At 52.1% G+C, this 12350-nt stretch overlaps 5 protein-coding genes across 5 annotated transcripts; 2 read left to right on the top strand and 3 right to left on the bottom strand.

The window, feature by feature from the left end:
• Nucleotides 1-856: 856 nt before the first annotated feature.
• Nucleotides 857-2258, bottom strand: BDV17DRAFT_37388 (WSC domain-containing protein). Its single transcript, XM_073764429.1, has 2 exons — nt 1683-2258; nt 857-1634 (listed from the first exon to the last, which is right to left on the bottom strand). The coding sequence occupies exons 1-2, from the start codon at nt 1996-1998 to the stop codon at nt 1081-1083; spliced, it is 870 nt and encodes a 289-aa protein (XP_073617574.1). The 5' UTR covers nt 1999-2258; the 3' UTR covers nt 857-1080.
• A 2089-nt stretch (nt 2259-4347) lies between these two features.
• On the bottom strand, nt 4348-5783 carry BDV17DRAFT_258477 (CDP-diacylglycerol-serine O-phosphatidyltransferase). Its single transcript, XM_073757322.1, has 6 exons — nt 5602-5783; nt 5485-5542; nt 5391-5428; nt 5320-5331; nt 5081-5262; nt 4348-5026 (listed from the first exon to the last, which is right to left on the bottom strand). The coding sequence occupies exons 1-6, from the start codon at nt 5678-5680 to the stop codon at nt 4658-4660; spliced, it is 738 nt and encodes a 245-aa protein (XP_073617573.1). The 5' UTR covers nt 5681-5783; the 3' UTR covers nt 4348-4657.
• A 168-nt stretch (nt 5784-5951) lies between these two features.
• Nucleotides 5952-7242, bottom strand: BDV17DRAFT_258476 (H/ACA ribonucleoprotein complex subunit GAR1/NAF1). The gene is made up of 5 exons (XM_073757321.1): nt 7082-7242; nt 6966-7013; nt 6810-6910; nt 6520-6747; nt 5952-6463 (listed from the first exon to the last, which is right to left on the bottom strand). Exons 1-4 carry the CDS (start codon nt 7146-7148, stop codon nt 6586-6588), a joined length of 378 nt encoding a protein of 125 aa, XP_073617572.1. The 5' UTR covers nt 7149-7242; the 3' UTR covers nt 5952-6463; nt 6520-6585.
• BDV17DRAFT_258472 (threonine--tRNA ligase THS1) lies at nt 7234-10000 on the top strand. Its single transcript, XM_073757320.1, has 5 exons — nt 7234-7462; nt 7526-7967; nt 8024-8288; nt 8339-8914; nt 8963-10000. Exons 1-5 carry the CDS (start codon nt 7402-7404, stop codon nt 9785-9787), a joined length of 2169 nt encoding a protein of 722 aa, XP_073617571.1. The 5' UTR covers nt 7234-7401; the 3' UTR covers nt 9788-10000.
• On the top strand, nt 9987-12086 carry BDV17DRAFT_258471 (glycosyltransferase family 31 protein). Its single transcript, XM_073757319.1, has one exon. The coding sequence runs from the start codon at nt 10152-10154 to the stop codon at nt 11724-11726; it is 1575 nt and encodes a 524-aa protein (XP_073617570.1). The 5' UTR covers nt 9987-10151; the 3' UTR covers nt 11727-12086.
• The last annotated feature ends 264 nt before the right edge of the window (nt 12087-12350 follow it).

Below are 12350 nucleotides of genomic sequence, written 5' to 3'. Positions count from 1 at the left end.
GGAGCATGCGCGAGGCCTTCGAGACTGGATGGATGGGTGGACGGAATCAGCTGTTCCGCCGCCTCCACAAAATCAGCAAACTCGATGCCCACGCAAAGCCCGGGTTGTTGTACACTGGCCGTGTTAGCACCAGGCTTTATTTCACACAACATCTCTGGTCTATATGGAAAGAAGCAAGGTAGATAGGTTGTGTAGGGGAGGACACAATCGCAGTCATCCGAGGTAGCTAGCTAGTGGAGCACTGATTTACATACAGAGTAGATAGAGTACAGAAGAAACATATGTGACGAATAAATAAGACAAGACTCAGCCCGAGGACCAGCATATGTCACAGGAATAGTCAGGTAGGTCGCTTCTTTGCATACAACATAGCCGAAGATATTTATTTAGGGACGATAATGAAGGAAATGGGATGTCAGGTTGTCGGTACCTGGCTCACTGTTAGGGAGAGGAAGAGGATGGATAGGTGCTATCGCGGGCAAAAGTGGGTGGGATATGCCGGTAGGGAAACGAGTGAAGGTAGCACTATACGTTGCATACCTACACCTGGAGCACGGTGTTTTAAAGGTCATGGACCGCCACTCAGTCTGTTACAAGATATAAAGGCCGGAGGTATAAGTCAACAGGGCTGATGGCAAGAGAGACGGACACCAACTTCAGACCAATGATGGAGTATCATAACAGTGAGTCCAGCAGCATGAGAAGGAATATGTAATTCTCAGTCCAACTCGAAAACGTACACTGTAACAGGATAAATATGAAATATTTTGAATTAAGAAAGCTCGACCCTATCCAAACGCCTTGAAATCAAAAATTCCTGGTGCCTCCACATTAACCGATCCGTTCTGCTGGGCAATCGAATATTCGAACCAAGAATCGGAGTTGTCATTCTGATGTTTAGTAAACCGAGGGAGACCATGGTCGGGATATCCACTCGCTGGTAGAGGGACGACAGATGCAAGCTTGTATTGCACAGTGCTTGACTAGCGAAGGCGGGTTGAGTCGTGAAGGTAAAGCCAAAAGCCAATTGTCATGAGTTGCGAGATTCGGTGGTACACAGTTCAAATATAGACAGCGACTCTAGTGTCGGTCGGGGTTTGTGACCTGCAAGATCCGACGAGAGAAGTCCCGGTCGTCGTCGATGCTGCCATTGCTCTGGCGCCTTTGGGCCATGAAGTCACCATCAAAACGATAGTCGGACATGGAGTCTTGAGAAACAGGCTTGCCGAACTGCTCGACGTTGCTCATTTCGCCTCGTCGCTGGTCAGCAGGGTGGCGCTTCTTGAAGCGCCAGAGGAAGAAACCGGCACCGACGAGCGCAGCAAAACCGACAACACCGATGACAACTCCAGCAGCAATGGCGGCAGTGTTCGGCCCGTCCTTCTTATTATCGGATGACTCGTCCGGCGAGCTTGTGACAGTCGCCATTTCCGCGCTTCCTCCGGTGGTCGTGGCAGTAGCAACGCTGCTGTCGTCTGTGCTTGTCGTGGAGTCGTCGCTGTCGCTGCTGCTGGTTGTGGAGGTGCTGCTGTTGGAGGAGGATGAGGAAGAATCATCGTCGCTACCGTCCGAATAGTATGCGACGTTCGACTTGTATCCTGTGAGATAGACTGAATATGCGTCCGATCCACCACCTGCTATACGTTAGCTATTTGCTTGAAAATACGAGTTGAGAACCTTACACATAACGGTAGGCCAGGCAGCACATGGTTTGTTGCACTTGTCATCGCTGTCTTCTTCGTTCGACTTGGCGGGGATCTCGTCACCACACAGACAGGTGTCTGAATTATACAAACCAAAGACAGCCTTGCCGTCGTTGTAGCAGAGGTTCATGCAGTATCCGTTACTCTGGTACTGGTAGCTACCCTGGGACTTGAGGGGCGTCGAATCAGTAAAGCAGCCGATATAGGTTTGTTGTGCTGCACCGACAACCGGCGAGCTTTGCGCGAGAAGAAGGGCGCCAGTCGCGAAGACTGAGGACAGCGTGAATGACTTCATTTTGCAATATGGGAGGCGAGTTAGGGGGTTCGTGAAAAAGTAGTGAGATGCAACTGAGCGGTCGCAATCAGATTAAAGGTTCAACGAGGACAGGGACGGCCGGCGTAACCCCTTCGATCGTCGATATGGTATGATAGTAGAAGAAAGATAGATAGCGAGCGAAGTGAGTTGGAGGGTCGTTGTAGAGTTTTCGCGTGACGGGTTCCAGAGCGGTTCGGTTTCTGGAGAAGCGGTTCCTGGCGGGGAGATTGAGTGTTTCAGATGCCCCTTTTAGACGGCGCTCTCAACGGTCGGTGTGAGTCGGGCAACAGCAAGGATCCGGCAAAGCGTCACGGACGAGGCGATCGCGAAGGACGATGTCGACAAGCTTCGAGGTAGGATGCTGTTGATACTAGAGGCGACCAGATATCCTTCCCAAAGGCGACCGGACGTCAGTGATCCCTGAATCAAAACAAATCAGGGGTCAACGGAGCGAAACGAAAGTCGGGCAAAAGGCAGCACGACAGATGGGTGCTGGAAAGTTAAGCAAAAACAACAGAAGGTAAAGAGCGTGTCCTGGAGTCGATAGAAATCAGCCCAAGGAAGCGAGAATCGATGGAAAGGGAGAGAAAGAGGGACTGGATGAATGAGATGATGGAGACTGGACTACAGACGGAGTGAAAGAGCACAAGGCGACCCCGTGAATCCCTTGCCCTGGTCACCTTTACAGTACCGTACCATTATTTACGTTGCTTTACTATGCGCGTCCCGGCGGACCGGACGGGACGTGACCTTGGGTTGCGCAACCGTGGTAATTTTCGTCCCGCGGTGGTCTTCGCTGGCCCAATCAGCGGCCGAGATATTTGGGGAGCGCTTCAACTTTTCTCCTTTGGGGCCTTTGGGCCGCAGCTCCACTAGTCTCCATCGGGAATAGATCGCGACCCTGAAGACTGCGGCCTTTGATGAAGGAGGGGACTATCTCAGACTATGTCTCGCCTTGACTACGTAATATCACGCATTCTTTCCATAGTGCTAACAGTGCCTCTCATGCTCAGCACAACGTGCGAGTTCTTGCAAGTCGCCAGAAAACGAGGTTGCATCCCCTACCGAAAAGGTGTTACGCGGCCGCGGATCCTCCCAAAAGACCAGCGCCCAGAAGCAGCCACAACGGCCATGTCTCAACAGTCCGGAGCGCCACCTATGCAAGAGATTATTAAGGACGACTGCAGATGCCGCGAGCTCGCGGTACGCCAGGTCCCGCCGAGTCTCAAGGAACCTGCGTCCAGAATCGAAATTTCATGTGCGCTGTCGAGGACTCATCACGTCAACGGCCCTTTTTGATGTGCACACGGCGCTGATGCAGGGCCAATGATGGGAAGGTGATGTGCACTTGACTCCGTCGTCTCCCGGCCATCGCCCAGTCAGAAGGCACAGATTGGATGAGAAGGATCATTTCGCGTCGATCACCTTCACCTGTCCCGGCCCAAGGGCCAGGTCACTCATGACCGTCCAAACATGATTGTTGTTTATGTTTGCCATGAGATAGTTCAGAGGCCTCACAATTGACTGGCTGTGATTGAAACTCGCCTGCGATCCTTCGTCAATTTCTTTGACTTGTGTGAAAACACGCGAACCTTGAACTTGAAGTGTCCAACTCGATGTCGAATCCATGGGTCTGCCGTGTTAAAGCGGCTACATCCGATCTGCTGTCCCTCGGAACAACTTAATCACGTGGATTTCTTGATAGGGCCGGTCATCTGCGGTCTCTCTCTAGACGCCTACAAAGTAAACATTCGTCTTTGTTCTTTGATGCACCCATAAGCATTGACACGGATACACGACTCGAAGATTGCCTGATAGCATGGTGCTACGGCATCAGAAACCTGCTGGGTCCTGCTTACAAAATGTTGATATTTTTAGGATCCCGACCTTGAATCCGCCTGCCCACCAAGTAGAACATACATATACCCAGTCACGGAGTCAGGGCCCGTTCTAAAATCTAGACCTTCAGTACTTTGCGGACTGCATTCGGTCCGCGAGCAAATTGCTCCCTAAGACGAGGTTCTGGTCAAATCGCCGGTTGCAGGCTTTCAGAGCTCATGATGAACCATATCGCGCATGGGTTCATGTTTACCGCTCTTTAACTCACGTATCTCATCAGCTCGTGATTGTCCCCAGATTCACACAACTCGACCATGGGTATTTCAAGTCCTTGACTGCGCCGCACGGATTTGGAATCCCTTGTTAAGCCGAGTATCGGCTGAGCATACAGAAGAGTAGTCACGGAGTCGGTCAGGTAGTATAGTACCTTGTTGAGATTCAGGTTACCGCCAAGTTCATGGTAGACATGGTTATGAATGGAAATAGCAATATATTGAGGAGCGATATCTATTCAGCTGAACATGGTCCTGTCCTGATCTGTACGTAGGTATAATGATGCTTTTCAGGTTAATAATACACAGTGCAACGAGCCGAGTCAACCGCCTGTTCCAAAGAAGCCCGTCCGATGCAGGGTCATATCATTTTGTTGTCGGCCACGTTATCTCCAAAAAAGCATGTATTCGTATTCGTAGCCGTATTCCTTTTTTTTTCTTGCGCTCCTTCTTTTCCCTCCCATATATAGTTGGTAGGAAAATGTGTCGTGAAGTGGAACTCGAGCTGTTTAGGTGCTTTGTCTAACCTAGGGCTTCGGGATATGTAAGGTCTTGCTGACCATGAGGCATCCGTGCAGAACGAACAGCAGGACGATAGGGTGGAACTCGAGCGCTGTGCCCTGGGCCGCAACGCCGAGCGGGATGTCTTCCAGGATCCATTCTTGTGATACCCAGTAGGCCATGAGCCCGACGATGCTCAGGGTGGTGGGGATCGGCGTGCCCTCGAAGTACTTCGACTTGCCGGACTTGTCTTTAGGTAGAACGGCAGCGGTTACGTTGAAGCGAGCGAGACGCGTGAGACCGCAGAGAACAAAGAATGTGAGGAACAGGTGGTCAAGCGGGGTTCGGATTCCGAGAGCAAACGCGGCCGCAGCTGGGGCCATGCCGAATGAAATCTAGAGAACAGTCAGTTAGCCATTAGGACCGCCAACAAGAGCATACCGGCCTACCAGGTCTGCCAAAGAGTCCAATTCTTGCCCCATGAGAGATGACTTCTTCCTCCACCTTGCGATTCTTCCGTCCATGAAGTCGAAGAAGAGGCCGAAGGGCATGAATCCGAGAGCGGTCCAGATAGCGCCGTAGTCGTGAGGGTCACCGAGGCAGTAGCGCAGCGACGAAAAGACGGACATTACTATTTTTCGCGGTTAGTAACGCATCCAAGATCTCAACGTCAAAGGGTCGAACTTGCTTCCGCAGAATCCTAAGAAACATGGTCAGTAGGCGTAAAGTCCTTCAGGAGATTTTCTGACTATATCTTACCATTAAGCTCGGTGACGAGGTCTGCCAAGTGCAGGGCCCTAGATTGAATCGCAGTGAGCAATCTCCCCGCATCGAACGGAATTCTTAAGCCTACCTGATCATGCTAAAGTGACCCGTTTCTGACGACAGAAGCATCTTCTGCTTCTCTTGACCTAGAAGCACTATCAGTGAGTCTACCAAACAGAGTCCAGCTCTTCAAATCCTAACATACCTCCATCAGCGGCCGCCGGGCCGCCGCTGTTTGTAGACGAGTTCGCGGGCATGGCTGAGGTCCTTCGAGACATGCTCATTCAGGGAAGGAAAGAATTTAGGTCGTGAGTAAACGATAAAAAGGCTGTAATACAGTATAAATGCGTAGAGCGTAGGAAGAAAGCAATATTAGGTTGGCAATTGGAGTCTCAAGGAGGATGTGTTGACAATTGCACGTGCAGAGTCTCGCTTCTTTCAGGCTTTAAGCAGTGCGACTAACGTCATTCATCTGCGGTGCTCTGCTGCGCCACACTTCAGTTCCAGCCACATCAGAAACCAGGTTCTGGACTCGAGACTGACGATTGACGACAACGTTACTTCAGCACAGTATATGGCGGTTGATTGGCTCTGAAACCTGGATGTGACAGATGGAAAAATATTTCCGATGTTTACTGACCGTTGTTGAGCTCGTCAACCATCTACAGTCAGCAATCTTACAGGAACAGCAGCATCATGAATAAAACATGTGAAACTACATTGCAATCAACTGAACCAATTTTTGGAAAGACCATGGTCGAAATTATACCGACATAAAATCCCGTGTTCCCATAACGCCGTAATAAGACAGGATGAGGTGCAGACACACTTGCTGTCCATAATCTAACGCCGGAAGCCACCACGAGGAGCTCCACGGCCACCTCCACGGCCACCAAAGCCACCACCACCGCGACCACCGAAGCTTCCTCCACGAGGACCACCACGTCCCCTTGGGGCGCCGCCACGAGCACCGAAGCCACCGCGGCCACCGCCGCGAGCACCACCGCGACCACCGAAACCACCACGACCACCACCACGGGCACCGACGGCCTTCTTGGGCTTGGAGCCTGTGACCTTGTTAGAACAAAGCGCAAGTCGTTATGTCGGAGTGCTGAAAGTTTACCTGGAGGAGCCTTGGGTTTGGGAAGGAACCTAGTTTGACTAGTCAGCGGCCGAATCTTGAAGTAATTTAGGAAACTACATACTTCTCGATGGGAAGGAGCTTGTCACCACCGATGAAGACCTTGTCGCCGGGCTTGAAAGACGTCGCGACGATGCCTTCTTGGGGCTTGATGGTGAAGTATACTTGGTTGATGGGACCCAGGACTTCGTCGATTTTGCCGATAGGAGTCTGGAAAGCGATAGTCAACATCATACTCCAAAATGCCAGTCGCTTCGCTTGTCGTAGCATACCTTGTTCTCTAGGTAGATGGGGGCGTTGAAGTAGGGGATCTTGGGGTTGATGGATTCGCAAACCATCTCGCCCTCACATGCGTGCATAAAAGTACCCATCTCTGAAACCGCATTAGCCGACTATAACCTCCGCATTCTTCGGATATGAGTATTCACCTAGCACCTGGTCTGGGGGTCCGAAAGACTGCTGGAAACCTCCCCGGCCTGTCCAAGAAAATTTTCGTTAGCTTTCATCGAACATTCCTCAGACCTCAATTGCGACTCCTGCTCACCTCCACGGCCACTGAAACCTCCACCGCGACCGGAGAAGCCGCCACGACCGCCTCCACGAAATGACATCTTGACGTTCTGGTTATGCTTGTCGACCTGTTGCGGACTGATCGCGGAGAAGTTTTCAGTCGGTGGGACCTCGAAAGGGTAAAGTGTCGCTAGCCGCAGGGCAGTTTCGAGTCACGTGGCTCACCGCCTTCCGAATGATTCACAGATTTGAGTCTAGAGGCCCCGAGTCACCAAGAAACATTGTTGCTGCGAGAACTTCGGGTTTCCTCTGATCACTTTCCCTGACTCCTGGTCAGTGTTGAGAGGTATAACTATGGCTTCCGACGGTCCCAAGGATTTGCCTGTCAGGCCTGCCGCTGAGGCTAAATCTGGCAGTGAGTGCCATATTTACCCCGCCGCATGCTCCTCAAACCCCTCCTGACAGTCAATTGATTTAGGTGCCGATTCTCTTCCCGATTTCATGATCGAGCGGAATAACCTATTCGAGAAACTGTGGCAGGAACACCTCGAAGAAGTCAAGAACAAGCCCCATCCCGAAATCAATGTCACTCTTCACCTCGGCGACGGAAATATCTCCACTATCCCCGCGAAGGCTTGGGAAACCACACCGGCGCAACTGCTGAAGCACGTCCCCAAGGAGATCAGCGCCGACATTGTTATTGGAAAGGTCGATGGTCAACTCTGGGATCTCGGTCGCCCATTGGAGGGCGAATGCACAGTTTCCTACGTTCCCTTCAGCGACCCCGAAGGAAGAGAGGTTTTCTGGCACTCGAGTGCGCACTGTCTCGGTGAAGCTTGCGAATGCGAGTATGGATGTATGCTTTCTCACGGTCCGCCCACCCCTCAGGGGTTCTTCTACGACATGGCCATGCCTGATAGGTGCGCATCTGCTCGGTTCTGTCTTGTGATCAATACGGCCACTAACATTTTGGTAGCCGCGTCGTAAAGGAGTCAGATTGGAAGATCCTCGACAACCGGGCGGCCAAGATCTTCAAAGAGAAGCAGAGTTTTGACCGACTGGAGGTTACCAAGGAGAACCTCAAGAAGATGTTTGCGTACAGCAAGTACAAGCTGCACTACATTGACAAGCTTGTGACTGGAGAGAAGAGTACCGTTTACCGATGCGGTACCTTGGTCGATCTTTGCAGGGGTCCTCACATCCAGAGCACCGGCAAGGTCAAGACCTTCAAGATCATGCAGGTAGGAATACCTTATTGGTAACTGCTTAGACGTTGTGCTAATGCAGACAGAACTCCTCTGCCTATTTCCTCGGTGACCAGACGAACGACTCTCTCCAGCGTATTCGCGGTGTCGCCTTCCCCGATAAAAAGCAGATGCAGGAGCACCTCAAGTTCCTGGAGGAGGCCGAAAAGCGCAACCACCTGAGAATCGCCAAGGAGCAAGAACTCTTCTTCTTCGACGAAGTCTCGCCTGGGTGCCCGTTCTTGCTTCCCAACGGTGTCAGGATCTTCAACGCTATTCAGTCCCTCCTACGTTCAGAGTACCGCAAGCGAGGATACCAGGAAGTTCAGACCCCCAACATGTACGATGTGGGCATCTGGAAGACTTCCGGCCACTGGGCGCATTACAAGGACGACATGTTCAAGCTTGATGTTGAGAAGAGGGAATGGGCTTTGAAGCCCATGAACTGCCCTGGTCACTTCGTCCTCTTCGGTCACCGTGAACGAAGCTACAGAGAGCTTCCGCTGCGCATTGCAGACTTTGGTGTTTTGCACAGAAACGAGGCCTCTGGTGCCCTGCACGGTCTCACTCGTGTTCGCAAATTCCAGCAAGATGATACCCACATTTTCTGTACCCAGGATCAGGTGAGTTCTCAGTAGCAAGTTCAATGCAGCCCTGCTAATGCCGGTAAGATCATGTCCGAAATTGAAGGACTTTTCGACTTCCTTCAATCCATTTACGGATTGTTTGGCTTCACCTTCAAGCTGAAGCTTTCCACTCGCCCAGAGAAGTACCTCGGTGAGCTTGAGACGTGGAACTACGCTGAAGAGCAGCTCAAGAAGGCCATGACCAAGTTCAAGGGCGACGACTGGGTCATTGATGAGGGTGACGGTGCCTTCTACGGCCCTAAGATCGACATTACGATTGCCGATGCTCTCAAGCGAGAGTTCCAGTGTGCCACTATTCAGCTTGATTACCAGGCTCCTCTCAACTTCAAGCTCGAGTACATGACTGGAGAGAAGGCTCATGCCACTCAGGAGGATGGCGCAAAGGAGGCAGACTTTAAGTCCACCGACCCTGGTCCAGGCCGTGCCCGCCCTGTTGTCATCCACCGCGCCATCATTGGCAGTTTCGAGCGGTTCCTGGGTATTGTTACGGAGCACTTTGGAGGCAAATGGCCATTTTGGATTAGCCCTCGCCAGGTCCTTATTGTGCCTGTCATGCCGGCTGTGTACGACTATGCGCAGGAGGTTCAGCAGATCCTGCGGGACGACAAGCTGTACGTCGACGTTGACCTCAGCGGTAACACTCTGCAGAAGAAGATCCGCACCGGTCAATTGGCGCAGTACAACTTCATCCTCGTTGTCGGTGCTGAGGAGAAGGAGTCTCGTTCGCTCAACATCCGTAACCGTGATGACACGGCCAGTCAGACCAGAGGTGTCGTGATCCCTCTTGACGAGGCTCGGGAGAAGTTCCGCAAGTTGCGCAAGGAGCGTAGACTGCTTAACAACCTCTAGATCTTTCGCGGTATATGAGTACTACGTTTGCTGGTGTTCTTTCGGTGTTGAAAATGCGGGGTCATGAAGCTACGAGAGATTATACAGATGAACGTACTTCGTATGCATAAAGTGTACATATCCGGCCATGCGCTATCCCAGTCCATTGCAGTAAACTAAGCTCTCCACTGAGCGCTGACACCCAATCACAACCCCACTAGTGGACCAATTCTGTTTCATCCCCTTTTCCTGCATGAAGTTCAAGCCGGTTCAGGAGAGAAAGGAGACAAAGATGAGACGGTCATTGCCTTGTTGATCTGCTCAGACTCCTCCGCGGGAATTGCGATTGCGTGATGCCACTGGAACAGGAACAGGAACAGGATCGATGATGGCCTTGACCCTGCTCCTGCACCACTTCCGCTTCTTCTACCACAACGCCCTCCAACACCGCAAATTCTCTTGGACTTCTTGGAAACTCCTCTTCTTGGCCGCTGGCTTCGTTCTCGCTTGTCTAATCCTCTTTACGTATTCCGCGACCACGGGAGAACCTCGATTCCTCGATTCCGCGCTCGGCGCTGACAATCGAAAAAATACACTCGGCGGCAGCGAGAAAATCAGTACCAGCGACAATGGCGACCCCAATGGCAGCGCCAACGCTTGCTTCGTCGATCTTGACCTCCTCCGAACACACGCGGACAATGCGTCAACAGTCGAATACGCACGGCTGACCATCGGCGTCGTCCGAACAGACAATTTCACGGCCTTCGAGGACTCCCTCGACATCGCCATCCCACCCTACCGCACCCTCAACCTCGACACCAAAGCGACTCGCGAACCTCTCCAATCGAAAGATGACTACTGTACGACAGCCGTAACAATCCAAGCACCCCTCCCCCAACCACCCCCCGACGCCTCGCACATGATCTTCGGCGTCGCGACAACCCTCGAGAAACTCGAAGACTCCCTCGACGCAATCACGCATTGGGCCGCTCGCACAAACGCACACATCGTCGCCGTCGTCGAACAAGGCGGGTCGAGTACGCGATCGCGCATCCAAAACCGCGCAGAGATACTCGGTCTGCGGATAACAATCACGCAGACCGAAGACGACAGGTGGGATCGGTACTTCTCGCTCGTCCGCGTGCTATACCAGTACCATGACGACGAGAAAACGCAATGGGCTGTCCTGATGGACGACGATACGTTCTTCCCGAGCATGCGGAACCTTATTGCCCGACTCGCGACCTACGATGCTACAAGCCTGCAATATATCGGTGCCATGACGGAGGATCTCGCCCGTCTTTCTGGGACGGGATACATGGCGTACGGTGGGGCCGGGATCTTCCTCTCCCTCCCGCTACTCTCAGATCTGCAATACGTCTTCGAAACATGCCACTCGCTAAAGGACAAAGGCGACCGCATGCTAGCGTCCTGCATATACGCACACTCAACGGCGAAATTCACCTGGGAGCGCGGCCTGTACCAGCTCGACATCCATGGCGACGCATCAGGTTTCTTCGAGTCTGGCCGGAGTCTCCCGCTCTCCGTGCACCACTGGAAATCGTGGTTTCACGCAGACATGGTTGCGCTTGGGAAGGTGGCGTCTATCTGCGGTGACGAGTGCCTGCTGCGGAGGTTTTATCTCTCCAAGTCAAAGGACTGGTTTCTTGTTAATGGGTACTCAGTTATTCAGGACGCAACGATCTGGAATGAGCCAAGGCCCATGGAGCAGACGTGGGAGGGGAGCAAGTATAAAGGGTCTGATCCGTTTGCGTATAGTCTGGGTCCGTTGAGGAGGCGGGATCCGGATAAGGTTTCGTTGAGGCTAAGAGATGTCAGAGTTAATGGGATGGCGATGGAGAAAGGAAACGAGACGATCAGCCAGATCTATGTGCTTAATGGTACGGATGAGAAACCTCCGCGGGTTCTGGAGGTTGCTTGGACAGTTTTGCAGGGATAGGCTCGTCTCGCCTCTTACTTCGTTCTGATTCCCTGTATGAGCCTTTCAACTACAGTATATAATTCGGACATAACTACGCATATCAAATCTCAAATCTCTATGATATTATCCATACAGCTCGATTTGAGTCGACCTCATGTCCCCCTTGCTACCATCTCTTCACGGCATCCCGAAAATGAGGCCTGTCGTGTCTCAAGTTCAACATTACTTACTGGCACGGTGACACCAGCGACTAGGAGTCTCGGAGAGTCAGGACTCAGAAGTCGAGTCCGAGTCAGAGTGACGGGCCGCGGCCCCGCCAACGGGTATCGGACCGGACCTAACCTAGCAATGGAGCAGACATTCTATTTCAACAATTAGCATACTTATAGGCAATGAAGAGTTGAGAGCAATGATTCTGATTACGCCCTCAATAGATAGTACTATTCAGAGCTCATCCACTGCACTGCTGGGCGACTCAGGCGCGAGTCATGCGACGAAGCGAATAGTAAATCCAGACGAATGGACCGCAGGATGCGGATGAGGGGCCGGTGGGTGCCCCGAGGATATTATAGGGGCCATTATCTTTCGCTTCAAAGCTGGTCAGGAACGGGCAATGTAGGACTGGCTAATTGTACCCAAGTG

The sequence above is a fragment of the Aspergillus undulatus genome, assembly GCF_047715775.1.
Source record: "Aspergillus undulatus strain CBS 261.88 unplaced genomic scaffold BDV17scaffold_13, whole genome shotgun sequence".
Taxonomy (NCBI): Eukaryota; Fungi; Ascomycota; class Eurotiomycetes; order Eurotiales; family Aspergillaceae; genus Aspergillus; species Aspergillus undulatus.
This window is presented reverse-complemented; position numbering and strand designations above follow the sequence as displayed.